This window comes from Hypomesus transpacificus, chromosome 4 (genome assembly GCF_021917145.1).
Source record: "Hypomesus transpacificus isolate Combined female chromosome 4, fHypTra1, whole genome shotgun sequence".
NCBI lineage: Eukaryota > Metazoa > Chordata > Actinopteri > Osmeriformes > Osmeridae > Hypomesus > Hypomesus transpacificus.
The window spans coordinates 10,040,352-10,057,762 of record NC_061063.1 but is presented as its reverse complement, the minus strand read 5'-3'; the positions used below and the strand labels follow the sequence as shown (position 1 = coordinate 10,057,762).

The window sequence follows — 17,411 nt, the reverse complement described above, 5'->3', positions numbered from 1 at the left end:
GGGGAGAGAGAGAGAGAGAGAGAAAGAGAGCACTCTGGAAAGTCAGTCAAGAAGAAGGACTGACTGATAGAGACAAAGTTATTAGGTATTGTGGGACCACCCTGGCCATGCTACAGCTGTCCTCCCCCAAACACACAGAGACACAATAAAGTGATCAACACCATGGATGACAAACTGTGTCCTGAGCAAACTTCACTTCGATGGTAGGAAACAAAAGTTTTGAGAATATAAGATATAATAGACTTCTCACATGTTCTGGATCGTATAACTCATCTGAAACAGACTCAGCAGCGAGAACAAGAAACCAAAACTAAAACCTGTCAGACCTCCAGGCGAACATCACCCAGGGTGCAGAACTCATTCTCACTCATCAGCAGTCTGACACAATCTCTCTGTCGACACCTTTACATCCTCAGGCCTCCTCCCTGCCTGGCCCCTACAATTTGCCCTGCAATGTTAATTAGCACTTCCTCCGCTGCCTGGCAACCATCGTTGGGGAAACGGCAGCATCTGTGCCCTCCCAGTGGTGCGAAGGGGAGAGGCAGTTAGAGGCCTTCCACTCCCCTATCCCCTACTAACCAGAACCGTAAAAATAGGAAGAAGGAGAGACAGAGGGATGAAGAGAAAAGCAGAATAGGAAAGTGACTGGACGATAGAAAGAGGGAGACAGAAAAAGAGGGCAGATGGAGAGAGGACTGGTGAGGAGAGCTGTTCCTGTTCTGTAGGGTTAGGGTTAGAGTTAGTTAGGGTTAGTTAGGGTTAGTTAGGGTTAGTTAGGGTTATTTAGGGTTAGTTAGGGTTAGGGTTAGGATTCATGTGGCTCCACGGCCGGCTCCCACAACACAGAGACAAGTGCATCAAGGACAGCGATTGAGGGGAGCAGTAGAGAGGAGGAGGAGGAGAGGAGATGAGAGGAGGAGAGGCTATTTTAGGCGAATGACGCCTTTCACAACCTAAAAAGTAAAGGGAGTTCAGAAAAGAAAGAGTTTCCAGTCTGTTACTGACTGACCTTGAGCAGAGTTTCCTCTTCCACCACTGGTCAGAATTGAGGCAGTCCAGCCATGAACGTACCACACCAGGGAGAGGAAGGGAGAGAGAGAGACAGGGAGAGAGACAGGGAGAGAGGGAGGGAGACAGGGAGACAGGGAGACAGGGAGGTTGGGAGGGAGGGAGGGAGGGAGCGGGGAGAGGAAGGGAGGGAGAGGGAGGGAGGGAGGGAGGGAGGGAGAGGGAGAGACAGGGAGAGAGAGAGAGACAGGGAGAGAGAGAGACAGGAGGGAGGGAGGGACAGAGGAAAATGGACGGCAGAGTTCTACAATAACTCCACTGAGTCCCAAACTGGACTGTCCAGACGGCTGCATGTGAACACTGTCCTACTCCCCTTTCTGGAGATTCAGAGCAGGGGGGAGGCAGGGGAGGAGAGTGTGTGTGTTGTCATCCGCCCACCCTCCTCCCTCCCCCCCCTCACACACACTTGCACCCCTAACCCAAGACTTTGTCTGAGAGCTGCTCACGACATTCACATTCACCCCAGATGGCTCCACAAAGAGGGGGGGAAGAGAAGCAAGGATAGCGACCCCCAGCCCAGCTGCTGCCCTTCTGAGCCCCACCCCCCACCTCCCCAGGGGGGGCGCTGGGCTGTGAGAACATGCTGGACACCAGACATGCCTCTGAGCTGCACCACACAGTCGTCAGTCACCGTGGAAACTAACCTGGAAACCACCTGTGACTGTACACGTCAGTAGGGCTGGGCTATATATACAACAAATTGATATCTCGATATTGTCAAAACATTTACAATATTCAATATTGTTTGCATTTGCATTTAAATAATAAAAAAACATGATTTTCTTTTGCCTCCTTCACAGGAGAACAACAAAAACTATTGAGTACAAAGTACAAAATGTGTAGTGCAAATTTAAGCAGTTGCCATAACATGGTACTTGCAACTTGACAAAATGGACCTCATATGGAACAATTCATGCAGAGGTCCTTATGTGACAGGACAAAAAGAGAGCAGAAGAGAGCCTGTGAGAGGGCCATTTTCAGTTTGTGTTTCTGTGTGTCTGTGTGTATGTGCGTGTCTGTGTGTTTGTGTGTGTCTGTGTGTTTGTGTGTGTCTGTGTGTTTGTGTGTGTCAGGGAGTCAGATGGCTGAGCGGTGAGGGAGTCGGGCTAGTAATCAGAAGGTTGCCGGATTGATTCCCCGCCGTGCCAAATGACGTTGTGTCCTTGGGCAAGGTACTTCACCCTACTTGCCTCGGGGGGAATGTCCCTGTACTTACTGTTAGTCGCTCTGGATAAGAGCGTCTGCTAAATGACTAAATGTAAATGTAAATGTAAATGTGTGTGTGTGTGTGTGAACACAGAGGAGCCAGACGGTGATCTTAAAACACAAGCAACACAAGGACCAGCAAAAAACAAAAAAATGATATTTTCACGTTTTACATCGTCGTCAAAAGTATTGTGATATTATCGCTAATATTCAATATATCGCCCAGACCTACACGTCAGCCAATCAGACATCAAGCTGTTGAGCACTGTTCCACCTGATGATCATCTCTGTTCTGGTAACCCTAACCCTAACCAGTACTAACCCTAACCAGTACAGACTATAACCAGTACTAACCCTAACCAGTACTGACCGTGTGAAGTGGTCGACCAGTGTTCCCACCAGCTCTCCGACGCGGTCGTGAAGGGGGCGGAGCTCCCCCCCCTGAAGACACAGCAGCACGTCGTCCTGGGAGGAGGTGTGGAGCGCCACCATCTGGTCAGCCCCGCTGGTCACGCTCAGCCCGCTAACCTGGGTGATACAGAAACACACACACTCAGTCTGGTAACCTGGGTGATACAGAAACACACACACTCAGTCTGGTAACCTGGGTGATACAGAAACACACACACTCAGCCCGCTAACCTGGGTGATACAGAAACACACACACTCAGTCTGGTAACCTGGGTGATACAGAAACACACACACTCAGTCTGGTAATCTGGGTGATACAGAAACACACACACTCAGTCTGGTAACCTGGGTGATACAGAAACACACACACTCAGTCTGGTAATCTGGTTAATATACACACAAACACAGCTGACAGTGATTGACAGATGTCAATGTGTATATTTATAAAAGCTAATATGAATATATAGTGCAACTGGATTGCCATATAGTTTAAGTTTTATTACTGATTACTATTACTTATTATTACTATTAATTACGTGTATTGGATGTGTACAGTTGTGAGCGTATATACAGTATCTATATTGTATAATTGGGCAACCATATAGTTTAAGGTCTAAACAAAAGGTGCTTGAGAGAAATAGTAACCTATATTGTGTGTCTGAGTGACTATGATTAGACATGTTCATGCACCACCCAGAAGAAGATGTAGGATCAGAGAGGTCAGAGGATTAGTTCTGTCTGGTGTGTATGTAATTCTGATGCACATGTGTGTATGTGTGTGTGTGTGTTGGGGGTGGGGTCACAAGTAGTGGCTTGGTGGCTCATTATGTCCCAGCTGTGACAGAGAGAGAGCGAGAGACAGAGAGAGAGAGAGACAGAGAGAGAGAGAGAGAGAGAGAGAGAGAGAGAGAGAGAGAGAGAGAGAGAGAGAGAGAGAGAGAGAGAGAGAGAGAGAGAGAGAGAGAAAGAGAAAGAGAGACAGAGACAGACAGACAGACAGACAGACAGACAGACAGAGAGAAACAGTCAGAGAGAGAGACAATCAGAGAGAGAGTCAGAGACAGAGAGTTGACTGGGTACTAAGCCTCTTACAGCTGTGAAGATGAACCCAGGTTAATCCTGCCCCAACATGGGACCCTGTCCTTTCTGTGTGGTGTCAGAGCTGAGGGCTGTGTGGTGTCAGAGCTGAGGGCTGTGTGGTGTCAGAGCTGAGGGCTGTGGTGGGTGTCAGAGCTGAGGGCTGTGTGGTGTCAGAGCTGAGGGCTGTGTGGTGTCAGAGCTGAGGGCTGTGTGGTGTCAGAGCTGAGGGTCTAGGAGCGCTGGTGTGGGATGGGTGTGTGCTGGGGGGGCTGGGGGCTGGGGGGCTGGGGGCTGGGTGTGGGGGCTGGGGGGCTGGGTATAGAGGCTGGGGGGGGGGCTGGGTGTGGAGGCTGGGGGGCTGGGTATAGAGGCTGGGGGGCTGGGTTTTGCTAGGGCTGTGTGATGTCTGTTGTTCCTCATGGCTTGTTTGTGTTCTGTTCTAAATCCCTCCAGGATGTCCTGATGGCTGTGTTTACATAAGGCTGCTTCATCACATATGTACCACCCAGCAGAGCCTATCTCAAATACAGACCTCTTCTCTCCCTTCTTCCACTGCACAATGCTCTCATCCCACTTTTCATTCTACCCTTTCTAGCCCCTTGACCTCCATCTCTCTTTCCACTCCCTCCCTCTCTCCATCCCTCCCTCCCTCTCTCTCTCTTTCCCCTCCCTCCCTCTCTCCATCCCTCCCTCTCTCTATCTTTCCCCTCCATCCCTCCCTCTCTCTCTCTTTCCCCTCCATCCCTCCTTCCCTCTCTCTTTCCCCTCCGACCCTCTCTCCATCCCTCCTTCCCTCTGTCAATCCTCTCTCCCTGGTTCTGCTCCTCTGAGATCTCTGATCCAGTTTCTCAGATCAGCCACCAGACTGCAGACACTGCCGCAGTGTGACTGAAGACACACTCACACACTCACACACAGACACACGCACACTCAGAGCACTGAGCAGTACCACTCCGCTCCCTCACCGGAACCAGGGAATTTAGGTCAAACACTTCTCTTCCCCCCTCTCGCCTTCCCCCTTTCCTCCTCCTCCTCCTCCTCCTCATACCAGTCTTCCTGCCCATAACAGAGGTGCACTCACTCAAACGGTAAGAATGAAGAATTCAGAGCGGTCCATATGTGTGAGTGCGTGTGTAGGAGTGTGTTTGCATTTGAGTGTAGGAGTGTGTGTGCATTTGAGTGTAGGAGTGTGTGTGTGTGTGTGAGTCTGTACTCACATCGTCTAGAGGAACCTTCTTCAACACTTTGAACTGCTTCTTTTGGTCCAGTTTGTAGATGTGTGTGTCTGTGATGAGTAGACAGCGCTCTGTGTTCTTATTGAACCTGTTCACCTGAGACAGAAAGAGGTTCCTTCACCACATGCTGTCATGCTCCATACCAAAACTCCTGCATATCAGCTTCAGATGAAACCAAACTAACATTTCAAAGCCTTCATTTAACACCAGGCAGGAGGGTAGGGGAGGGAAGGGGAGGAGGGGAGGGGAGGAGGGAAGAGGAGGAGGGGAGGAGGGAAGAGGAGGAGGGGAGGAGGGAAGAGGAGGAGGGGAGGGGTAAAGCAGGGGAGGAACAGCTGGAGAGAGCACATGGAGAGAAGAGAAGCAGACCAGCGTGATGTTCAGATGTTAGTCTACCTTCCGACACCTTCCGGAGAACAGGACCTGGCTGAACTGGTCTCTGGCCCGCAGCTCCTTGGACACTCGCAGGAAGTCACAGCTGCTCTGGGGGGAGTCCCTCACCTGAGACACAACCAGCTGTTACCTACGGAGACGGCTGGACCTTGCTACTGACACCACAGGATATACCCTCTCCAACGCCCCAGTAACGCCCTAGTAAAAGACCTGGTAACTCCCTGGTAATGACCCGGTAATGACCCGGTAATGACCCGGCGCAAGGCGAGGGTGAGAGCCATTAGACGCCGGGAGGAAAACTCCTGGAGTCACATCAGTCACATGGGCTCTGCTTTCTGAAGACTCCTGGAGTCACATCAGTCACATGGGCGCTGCTTGCTAGAACATTCCTGCAGCTGACGTTTTGTGGATGGTGTGGTCACACCCCCAGGCCTCCCTCGTGAGGAGAGGGGGAGGGGAGAGGGGGAGGTGGGAGAGATGGACCAGGGTGGGCAAGGATGAGGAGAGGGCTGAGGGGAGGGGGGGAGGCGGTTGGCTAGGAGGGAGGAGAGGGGGAGGCTGGAGAGAGCTGTTGTGTGTCACACTAAAGTCTCCTCCAGACTCTCAGAACTATTCCCAGGCATCTGATTGGTGGAACTCAGGAATCCCGCTCGTCCCTGTTGTGTAACGTTTGGCTCTGTGGATATGGTGTTTAAGAACTAGTTGTTGTGTTAGTAAGTGTGTGACTCACACTGCCCAGGTAGTCCCTCTCCCAGATGCGTCCACACCCCCAGTCCTTCCTCTCCCCCGCCAGCACCGTCAGCGCCGCCACCTTGGCCCGCACCTCCGCCATGACTGACGGAGCGATGTTCTTCACCATCTGTCGAGCCCTCCACCTGGACACACACACAGATACAGACACACACACACACCATGTCACCATGTGGAGAACTGAAGAGGGGAAGTGATAGGCACCTTGTGATGAGGTAACCACGGTGACGGACCTGCGATGCAGAGTCTTGGTGATGGAGTGGAAGTGGGCGAGGGCAGCGGGGGGGGACGGCCACTCCACGCCCCCTCCGTAGTCCGGCATGCTGCGCACGCCAGCAAAGCGACGCTCCACCTCCCAGAAGTGGGCCTTCACCTTATAGCGCCGGTAGCAGCCCATGATGGAGTAGACAGCTCTCATCCACCTGCACCGCCTCCGGGCTAGAGCACCACGCCACACCTGGAGGGAGGGGAAGGGAGGGGAGGACCAATGAACACATGTGAAGACAGCTACAGACAAGAACAGACAGGTATAGAGGAGGTATACAGGAAATACACAGGAGGTATTCAGGAAGTATAGAGGAGGTATAGACAGGTATAGAGGAGGAATAGAGGAGATATAGACAAGGACAGAGAAGGTAGAGATGTTTGCGATCTCTGGTTCAGGGTCCAGAGTGATGCTTCAGTTTAGCCAGCTGAGAGTTCATCAAAAGTGGGTCAGGAGTAAAAGCTGAGCGGTTTTCAGCAGCTTCATTACTGTAGCTCTCCTCTCCTGACTAGACAGAAGAAACTAAAAACTTCCTTTCCCGATGAAGAAGTCTGAGTAGCATTTGAATGATGCTGGGGTTTCCACATGGACACATTAGATCCATCTCCACAGGTCCAGGCTTGTCTAACAGCAGCCCTGCCTGTTGTCAACCTGCCGTCCTGACCCCCCCGACCCCTAGATGTGGCTACCTTCTGCAGGAACAGCACCAGGATGGGGATGAGGGCCGCTCTCTCCTGCTCCAGGGTGAAGAGAGAGCGGGGCGTCCGCACAAACAGCTTGGTTTGTCCGTAGGCTACGTCGTCATGGAAACCGTGCTGTGTGATGATGGCCTCCACTGCCAGGCGGTCGGAGCCCATCATGTGGTTGGGCCAGGTGTACTCACAGGTCATCTTGTACCTGGGACACATGGACGGGATCTAGGATCAGGTGTGTGTGTGTGTGTGGTACCTCTGCAGGAAGCGAGCGTAGGGCTGGCGGATCAGGTGTGTGTGTGTGTGTGTGCGGTACCTCTGCAGGAAGCGAGCGTAGGGCTGGCGGTAGGCAAAGCCGGCTCTGCGGACCCGGACGTTCTCCAGCAGGCCCAGGTACGCCACCTGGTGTTGACATCGCGCCGCGTCAAACAGCACCGGGGACTTCATGTCATTAGGCTTGATGCAGCGCACGTAGTATGGCACCTAAACACACACAGGACCAATCACAGGACATTCAGACAGCGGGGAGGAGGGAGAGGGGGGAGGAGGGAGAAGGGGGAGGAGGGAGAGGGTGAGAGGACAGGGGGGAGGAGGGAGAGGGTGAGAGGACAGGGGGGAGGAGGGAGAGGGTGATAGGACAGGGGGGAGGAGGGAGAGGGTGATAGGACAGGGGGGAGGAGGGAGAGGGTGATAGGACAGGGGGGAGGAGGGAGAGGGTGATAGGACAGGGGGGAGGAGGGAGAAGGTGATAGGACAGGGGGGAGGAGGGAGAGGGTGAGAGGACAGGGGGGAGGAGGGAGAGGGTGAGAGGACAGGGGGGAGGAGGGAGAGGGTGATAGGACAGGGGGGAGGAGGGAGAGGGTGATAGGACAGGGGGGAGGAGGGAGAGGGTGAGAATACAGGGGGGAGGAGGGAGAGGGTGAGAGAACAGGGGGGAGGAGGGAGAGGGTGATAGGACAGGGGGGAGGAGGGAGAGGGTGAGAGGACAGGGGGGAGGAGGGAGAGGGTGATAGGACAGGGGGGAGGAGGGAGAGGGTGATAGGACAGGGGGGAGGAGGGAGAGGGTGAGAGGACAGGGGGGAGGAGGGAGAGGGTGATAGGACAGGGGGGAGGAGGGAGAGGGTGATAGGACAGGGGGGAGGAGGGAGAGGGTGAGAGGACAGGGGGGAGGAGGGAGAGGGTGATAGGACAGGGGGGAGGAGGGAGAGGGTGATAGGACAGGGGGGAGGAGGGAGAGGGTGAGAGAACAGGGGGGAGGAGGGAGAGGGTGATAGGACAGGGGGGAGGAGGGAGAGGGTGAGAGGACAGGGGGGAGGAGGGAGAGGGTGATAGGACAGGGGGGAGGAGGGAGAGGGTGATAGGACAGGGGGGAGGAGGGAGAGGGTGAGAGGACAGGGGGGAGGAGGGAGAGGGTGAGAGGACAGGGGGGAGGAGGGAGAGGGTGATAGGACAGGGGGGAGGAGGGAGAGGGTGATAGGACAGGGGGGAGGAGGGAGAGGGTGATAGGACAGGGGGGAGGAGGGAGAGGGTGAGAGGACAGGGGGGAGGAGGGAGAGGGTGATAGGACAGGGGGGAGGAGGGAGAGGGTGAGAGGACAGGGGGGAGGAGGGAGAGGGTGAGAGGACAGGGGGGAGGAGGGAGAGGGTGATAGGACAGGGGGGAGGAGGGAGAGGGTGATAGGACAGGGGGGAGGAGGGAGAGGGTGAGAGGACAGGGGGGAGGAGGGAGAGGGTGAGAGGACAGGGGGGAGGAGGGAGAGGGTGAGAGGACAGGGGGGAGGAGGGAGAGGGTGATAGGACAGGGGGGAGGAGGGAGAGGGTGAGAGGACAGGGGGGAGGAGGGAGAGGGTGAGAGGACAGGGGGGAAGAGGGAGAGGGTGATAGGACAGGGGGGAGGAGGGAGAGGGTGAGAGGACAGGGGGGAGGAGGGAGAGGGTGATAGGACAGGGGGGAGGAGGGAGAGGGTGATAGGACAGGGGGGAGGAGGGAGAGGGTGAGAGGACAGGGGGGAGGAGGGAGAGGGTGAGAGGACAGGGGGGAGGAGGGAGAGGGTGATAGGACAGGGGGGAGGAGGGAGAGGGTGATAGGACAGGGGGGAGGAGGGAGAGGGTGATAGGACAGGGGGGAGGAGGGAGAGGGTGAGAGGACAGGGGGGAGGAGGGAGAGGGTGATAGGACAGGGGGGAGGAGGGAGAGGGTGATAGGACAGGGGGTTGTCCTGATTCAGCACAGGTGTCCCAACAGGCCGAGGAGGAGGGCAGCCAGTCCTTCAACATGACCCAGAAAAACAGTCCTGTCTGTTTCAGTCCTGTCCCTGAGGGCTTCCTACAGCTTCCTACAGGCCCAACCCCAGCCCCAGCCCCAGGCCCAGGCCCAGGCCCAGCCCCAACCTCAACCCCAACCCCAACCCCAGCCCCAGCCCCAACCCCAACCCCAGCCCCAACCCCCACAGAGAGAGACCTGGAGGGGTGAGACACACAGAAAGAGACCTGTCACTGTGATTAATGACAGACCCCTAAAGAGCAGTTGTGGTTCTGCAGCAGGGTGAAGCGAGGCAGGTTCAGACAGCAGCGAGCGGTGGAGGGAGCAGGGAGGAAGTGGGTCACAGCTGAACACTGACTGGCTGGTGGTGGAGGGGAGGGAGCAGGGAGGAAGTGGGTCACAGCTGAACACTGATTGGCTGGTGGTGGAGGGGAGGGAGCAGGGAGGAAGTGGGTCACAGCTGAACACTGATTGGCTGGTGGTGGAGGGAGCAGGGAGGAAGTGGGTCACAGCTGAACACTGATTGGCTGTACACCAGGAAGGAGCCCCAAGCGGCCTTCATTTGACAGGCGTTGCCAGGCAACAAGGATTTATCTTATTTACCCCCTTTGAAATAAAAGGAAGATATATAAACAGCATATTTGTGTTTAGCACTCTAGGATTTACTTCAAAAAGGCCAGAAATAAAGTCTCTCTAAAACAGCTTGGTCTGGAGCTAGGGCTAAGGCTAGGGCATCCTCAGACCTCACCTTGCAGGCCAGGTTATCCACCAGGGCCACAATGGAGGTCTTAAACAGGCAGGCTGCGGTCAGGGGCCTCTTGGTCACCTCGGTGATGCTCATCTGACCATCAGGCCACATCTCTCTCAACACTGGGTCAGCACTGAGAGAGAGAGAGAGAGAGAGAGAGAGAGAGAGAGAGAGAGAGAGAGAGAGAGAGAGAGAGAGAGAGAGAGAGAGAGAGAGAGAGAGAGAGAGAGAGGTGGGGGGAAAGATTAAGTTGTGTAAGAGATAATTAAGGACAGTGACAAGTGATGTGGTGGAAACTCTTTATTCTAAAGAGTAACCCAGTTCCCAGGCTGTGTAGAACTTCCTGCTGTGATCTGAGGGAGTGAAGCACCAGACACCTGTTATACATGAGCCGCTTGAAATCCTGGAAGAGAGGATCCTTGTTCTTGTCCAAAAAGCCCTCAATGGAGTATCTGATGTAGAGAGAGAGAGAGAGAGAGAGAGAGAGAGAGAGAGAGAGAGAGAGAGAGAGAGAGAGAGAGAGAAGGAGAGGGAGAGATACTTTAAAACGTTACATACCCCCCATCAATACAAAGAGGTCAACAAGGGTTTTAAGGGGTTAAAGTGGTTCTAAGCTTTTTGGGGGCGATAATGTTCAATATGTGCAAATAGTCCCCTCCTTTAGAGCAGTCAATCTGCTCTTAAAATACAATCAGAATGATAGAGTGATTTCACCTGGCTAGAACAAGTTCACACTTTCCCCTGTGCTGATGATATGACTCACTGAAATTATGTTGGCAGTCATTTTATGCCAAGGCCCAGCAAGCTTTGCAAACACAAAATGTATGTCGCTCCCAATACTTTTGGCCACGGCTGTACTGATACCAGAAAAATCTAGTTGTACAAAGTATAGTAAGAAAGTATTTGTACTTTGTTACTTCTCATCTTTGTGTACTAGTAGTTGAGGTACACTAGTGATTTTACAGGTAAAGAGCCAGAGAGGGAGGAGGAAGAGAGGGAGGAGGAAGAGAGGGAGCAGGAAGAGAGGGAGGAGGAGGAAGAGAGGGAGGAGGAAGAGAGGGAGGAGAAGAGAGGGAGCAGGAAGAGAGGGAGCAGGAAGAGAGGGAGGAGGAAGAGAGGGAGGAGGAAGAGAGGGAGGAGGAGGAAGAGAGGGAGCAGGAAGAGAGGGAGGAGGAAGAGAGGGAGGAGGAAGAGAGGGAGGAGGAGGAAGAGAGGGAGCAGGAAGAGAGGGAGCAGGAAGAGAGGGAGGAGGAAGAGAGGGAGGAGGAAGAGAGGGAGGAGGAAGAGAGGGAGCAGGAAGAGAGGGAGGAGGAAGAGAGGGAGGAGGAAGAGAGGGAGGAGGAGGAAGAGAGGGAGGAGGAAGAGAGGGAGGAGGAAGAGAGGGAGCAGGAAGAGAGGGAGCAGGAAGAGAGGGAGGAGGAGGAAGAGGGGGAGGAGAAAGAGAGGGAGGAGGAAGAGAGGGAGGAGGAAGAGAGCAGCAGCAGAAGGGAGAGCTAGGAATCAAAGTAGGTCAGAGCCTGTGTGATGCTGGTGGAGTGTGAGTGAGACAGAGAAAGGCTAGGGTATATGAAGCTGGGGAGAGGATGGGTGACAGACACACACACACACACAGACAGACACACACACACACACACAGACACATACCCAGACAGACAGACAGACAGACAGACAGACAGACAGACAGACAGACAGACAGACAGACAGACAGACAGACAGACAGACAGACAGACAGACAGACAGACAGACACATACCCAGACAGACAGACAGACAGACAGACACACAGACAGACACACAGACAGGCAGGCAGGCAGACAGACAGACAGACAGACTGACTTACGTGACGTCTCCTGCATAGTGGCGGATACGGAAGTGCCGATGGAACTCCATGGATTTGTCTGTGGGGCTCAGCTACACCAGAGGAACAGAGATACGTCCTCCAGGTAAACGTCAGCAGGTAAATACATAACAACTATGTGAGAGTTCAGACTGAGCATGAGAGATATAAATGGACCGATGCAGTCGTTGAGGTTTGTAGACCCACCGCCATGCAGCTATGACCTCTGAATAGACACTGTGGTGAGATGAACTAAGAGCTGTGAAAACCATGCCCTTTACTGGCCACATGGTAGAGGTGTAGTGGGGTTGGTGTAGGGGGGTGGTGTAGGGGGGTGGTGTAGGGGGGTGGTACCTTGCGGGAGGTGTAGTGGGGGTGGTGTAGGGGGGTGGTGTAGGGGGGTGGTATCTTGCGGGAGGTGTAGTGAGGGTGGTGTAGGGGGGTGGTACCTTGCGGGAGGTGTAGTGGGGGTGGTGTAGGGGGGTGGTACCTTGCGGGAGGTGTAGTGGGGGTGGTGAGCCAGCTTGGTGTTCATGCTCTCCAGGCAGATAGTGTCGGTGATGGAGCCCACCCCCAGACACGCCTCGTCCACGATGGACATGATGCCTTTATGAGCCTGCTCCACCAGGTCCACGATGATCTGGTTGTTGAAGTAGTCAATCTGGGCGGGGGGAGGAGATCTGTGAGGTGTGGGTGTGTTTCAAGTTTGAAATTGATCAACTCGCCCGGGGCGCCCAATGTGCTAGGACCAGCACTGACAGGACCATTAGAATTCTGTGTGCTAGTGTGTGAGTGTATTAGCGTGTGTGCTAACGTGTGTGTGCTAGCGTGTGTGCTAGCGTGTGTGCTAGCGTGTGTGTGCTCACGTGCTGCCAGGTGACTCCTTCTCTCTCGTACTCCTCCTGCTCCTGCCGGAGGATGAGCTCTATGAACAGCTGCTGCAGCTTCTCGTTACAGTAGTTGATACAGAACTGCTCAAAGCTGGACGACAACATCAACAACAATATCATCAACATCAACAACATCATCATCATCAACATCAGAAGAAAGGTGTCAGACTGTATCACAGTCATCATCCTGAATATTTCTGGATTTTATAATTCACAATTCCTTGATTTTCATAATCATAGCAGCTGCTTTGAGAAAAGCTTCACCTGTTGTTGTCAAAGATCTCAAAGCCGTAAATATCCAGCACTCCTATCACTGTGTTTTTCCCATGAAGCACTGGGTCGTAGTCCTTCACCTCTATAACAGTGTTGATGCGGCCTACGATCCACCCAAACAGACGCTCATACAGGGACTGAACGACAGAGAGAGAGAGAAGTGATAGTGTGAGAAAGACACTCTGCTACATCAATGCCTTTACTGTAAACAGATCATCTGGAGACGAGGGGCAGCCTACTTTAGCAAAAGCGTCCCTGCCGAAGCAGGCGTCCGTCTGGGAGTGTCCCTTCAGGATGACCTCCCCGCCCCCGGTGGCCACAGCGCGGTACAGCAGGCTCCGGCTCACATCGGCTGTCTCGGTGCTGGTCAGCTCAGCCAAGTGTTCGAGCGTGTCCACGCCCAGCACCCGCACGCTCTCACCGTCACTCTCAAACCGCATGTTGCCCTGCGGCCACAGGGCGGCAGATTTCAGAGTTACGAGACGCATATAATCAAGCCTCATGACATTCACTGGTTCACTGTTTCAGAATGGTGTTAGCGATTCATTTTGTACCATAGGTAGTTTGATTTTTAACAATAACATAACCTATCACACCTGTTGATAAGTGGTGTTGACAGTAGCGCTGTGCTCTACAGGCAGCTGACAGGACAGGGAAGTGACAGTGACTCACCAGCAGGAGGATGGCAGCTAGGATCCTGTAGATGGAGCTGATCTCCTCCTCGGAGAAGCCAATCACCTTCAGGGCGCTCAGCACAGCCTTGTGGCTGCAGCGGTCGTTGATGAACGTCTGGTGACAACAGGTGGTGAAGAGAGGTCAGGAAGACAATCTTACTGGTGTTGCGGCCTGAGACATCAGTATTAGCATTAGCATGATTCTGAGCTAACTCAAAACAGACCCAGCTGTTAGCGAAGCACTATGGAGCATTGGTAGTAGCATTAGCATGAGCTAACTGACCACAGACCCGGCCCCCTCTCTGGTGTACAGGTAGTCAGCAGGGTCGTTCTTCAGGTGCAGAGACCTCCTCACATCCTCAGATGAGCCACGAAGCAGCTGAATAAACACACATCAGCAGCAGACATCACTTTCTCTGCTGCACTCACCTAGGCATCACAAACGTCTCAAAACCAGACTGGTGCAGGTGTAAGAGGTGTACCTGGTAGAAGGAGTGGAAGTTCCTCTCTCCCTGCTGCTGCTGAACCACCCTGGACTGGAGAGAGGAGAGGAGAGGAGAGGAGAGGAGAGGAGAGGAGAGGAGAGGAGAGGAGAGGAGAGGAGAGGAGAGGAGAGGAGAGGAGAGGAGAGGAGAGGAGAGGAGAGGAGAGGAGAGGAGAGGAGAGGAGAGGAGAGGAGAGGAGAGAGAGAGACATTCTGAGAATATACAGGAGATAACAGAACACCTGAACTCCAAACCAGAGACTGGATGGAGAGAATGCACACAGTGACACAGTGTAAAAGTGGTTATTTCTAATTATGTCTTTACAGTGAAACTTTCACAAATTCATCAATTCATTCAGTCATTCTCTTTTCTTTATTTTGTTCACCTGTTTCTGTTCTCACCTTCTCCAGCAGGTAATTGTTGATATGGCCTCCTGTGGGGTCGCCGTTGAAGTTGAAGTTGATGTCCATGTATTTGCCGAAGCGGCTGGAGTTGTCGTTGCGGTTGGTCTTGGCATTTCCAAACGCCTCCAGAACACAGTTGGACTTCAGCAACACGTTTTTCACACTGGGGGACAGGATGACAAGGATGTGACCGGAGGATGAAAGGTGCAGAGATGACAGGACCTCTACTGAGTATGAGTATAACCTCTCACCTCTCAACATCTGCTCTCTGGTGGGGGTTGGTGATGGCTGCAATGTACTGCATGATGTACTTACTGGCCTCTGTCTTTCCTGCTCCACTCTCACCTGAACACACACACACACAATACTGATACACATTATGTATGGATATAATATACACAACCTGACCATCTGAGAGAATTCATCTGAAGGTTTAGATAAACTGTATCTCCACTAACTACGTTGCTTCACCTGACAAGGGTATTTTTTACATGTAGTCAAACAGCTGAAGGAGGTGATGTAAGGTGATGGATGGAGTCACCTCTGATCTCAGAGCAGGTGAGGTATTGATCTTCAGAGAGACGAACAGTCAACATCAAAATCGATCAAAATGAAAAAGAAGACACTGAGGGGCTCCTGACCAGAGATGACGATGCAGGTATCTTTGGCCTGCCTCTTCATGGCTTTGTAGGCTGCGTCAGCGACGGCGTACAGGTGAGGAGGATTCTCGTAGAGCTCGCGGCCGCGGTAGGCGTCGATGACATCCTGGCCGTAGACTTCCATGAGTCTGTAGGGGTTGACTGACACCACCACCTCTCCTATGAAGGTGTAGATACGGCCCTTCTCAAACCTGCACACACACGGCACATTCAGTCTGTCAGGTCAGCATCTTGTCTATGTAAAAATTGTAATTCTAGGTTTTTAATTGTAACAGAGAACTTTGCCATATTAACATTGACAAACTCCTGACAGTTCCTAACAAAGTGTATAATTAAATATTTTTCCTTTACTTATATACAAGTGAATTATTAAGTTTCATCGAAGTAAATGTAGACACCACATCTTGTGTTTACATATAAATAGATATTTACCACATCCCAGAAGAAATAAGTCAAACCTCCAACTTAGTGACACCCACAAGGACAGGAAGTGAGAGGCAACGTAGTGAGAACAGGAAGTAGAAGGTGGTGTCACTTCCTCAACTGGTATTGATTTAACAGGTTAGGTGGGCGCAACCTGTAATCTCGAGGTGACTTACTGGTCACTGGATAAGAATGTAAAAACTGAACAATCCTCCAAACTAATCTGTCTGCTGTGTTAGAAGGTAGTGCACCTGGTCAGCAGAAGTGCATGCTGGGCCATATCACAGGAGAGCTCATTTTACAGCTTCCTGCTGTACCTGACTAGTCTGTCCAGCTTGTTGTGTCTAGGTCTGCTCAGACAGTACGTGATGACTAGTGTTTGCAGGAGGGACACTGGAGTAATGTCAGCCATGATGACAGTGTTAAAAGCAGACTGCTGGGAAGTGATGTGAAACCACCTCAGTCTGGGGGAGTGGAGGCTCACAGGCAGTTTCACAGAGAAGCAAAAGCGACAGTGAAGTCATTAGTTCAAACTTCAGCAATTTGCAAGTGGTTCAAATGTGTCTGGTTGTGACACTCAGGTGAAAAGGGGGGAAGAGCTACTTGTTGGAATAAGTGAGAGAGAGTGAGAGATGCAAAGAAACTATTTTAACAGATGCACTGAGACTGAGTCTAAAATAGATTACGTAATGTCGTCACGTAAAGTCGATTAAGTCAAACCCAAATGTGTCACTGCCTAAAACAGAAACTAGTAAGTAGAAAAACCAGCATGGTTTCAACGAATCGGATACTGACGTGCTTCATGTCCGTGTTCATCTGTGGCTTTAGGTTTCTATGGTGATCCCAGCACATGAGGATTTCAAACTCATACGGAAACCAGTAACTAGGAACGGCTAAGAACGAAGCATCTGTCACTCATCTTTTATCTTTTCCTCTCTGCACTCCCTTCCCCTCCCTCCCTCCCTCCCTTACCAGCTTCATAGCAACGTTTCTAAGTTACTCTTAAGAACTAAGAGACAGAGTTTGTGAGGGGAAATACTTACAACACAACTTTTAGATCAAACCACAAACCCTTTTTTAGCACACAAACTCAGTGCCCATTTTTGACTTGACAAACCCCATGTTACTGTGTAGGGTAACCATGACAGCATAACCATGAAAGTGTAACCATACGTAGCCCTCTGCCCCCCCACACCCGCTAGAAGCTTCAGGTCTTACCTCAGCTTTAGGTTCTCCATGAACTGCTCCATCTTCACCTCGTCCAAAAGGACAAAGTCCGACTTGCCAAACTCCAGACCTTCCAGCTCCGCCATGACGGTTCCACACACACACACACACACACAAGAGAGAGAGAGAGAGAGACGCAGAGATGGATGAGCGGAAGCAGAGTGGCGGGAGGACAGAGAGCAGAGGCTGCCTGTGTTTGGGTGTTGTGGGTGTGGTGTAAGTCAGTTCTGGATTCTGGGGTGTGTTTAGTCAAGTCAGCGTGGGCTGTGGTCTGCTGGCTGCAGTGCGTCATCCTGTGTGTGTGTGTGTGTGTGTGTGTGTGTGTGTGTGTGTGTGTGTGTGTGTGTGTGTGTGTGTGTGTGTATATGTGTGTGTGTATATGTGTATGTGTGTGTGTGTGTACATGTGTGTGTGTGTATATGTCTGTGTGTGA

At 52.4% G+C, this 17,411-nt stretch overlaps 1 protein-coding gene across 3 annotated transcripts in view; it reads right to left on the bottom strand.

Moving 5' to 3' along the window:
- myo1g (myosin IG) overlaps nucleotides 1-17,161 on the bottom strand; it is a 17,989-nt gene extending 828 nt beyond the window's left edge. The window contains exons 1-21 of one of the 3 annotated variants that reach the window (XM_047019773.1): nucleotides 16,970-17,160; nucleotides 15,311-15,519; nucleotides 14,921-15,014; nucleotides 14,667-14,832; nucleotides 14,263-14,316; nucleotides 14,064-14,159; nucleotides 13,779-13,895; nucleotides 13,346-13,552; nucleotides 13,098-13,243; nucleotides 12,810-12,924; nucleotides 12,434-12,604; nucleotides 11,947-12,017; nucleotides 10,486-10,560; nucleotides 10,109-10,241; nucleotides 7,417-7,583; nucleotides 7,098-7,305; nucleotides 6,377-6,600; nucleotides 6,124-6,268; nucleotides 5,397-5,501; nucleotides 4,983-5,096; nucleotides 2,645-2,802 (exon numbers count right to left, since the gene is read on the bottom strand). In XM_047019773.1, the coding sequence (XP_046875729.1) occupies nucleotides 2,645-2,802; nucleotides 4,983-5,096; nucleotides 5,397-5,501; nucleotides 6,124-6,268; nucleotides 6,377-6,600; nucleotides 7,098-7,305; nucleotides 7,417-7,583; nucleotides 10,109-10,241; nucleotides 10,486-10,560; nucleotides 11,947-12,017; nucleotides 12,434-12,604; nucleotides 12,810-12,924; nucleotides 13,098-13,243; nucleotides 13,346-13,552; nucleotides 13,779-13,895; nucleotides 14,064-14,159; nucleotides 14,263-14,316; nucleotides 14,667-14,832; nucleotides 14,921-15,014; nucleotides 15,311-15,519; nucleotides 16,970-17,064 (2,870 nt within the window). In that variant the 5' untranslated portion in view covers nucleotides 17,065-17,160. The other 2 variants (XM_047019774.1, XM_047019775.1) reach the window with 2 other exon arrangements.
- Nucleotides 17,162-17,411: the final 250 nt, after the last annotated feature.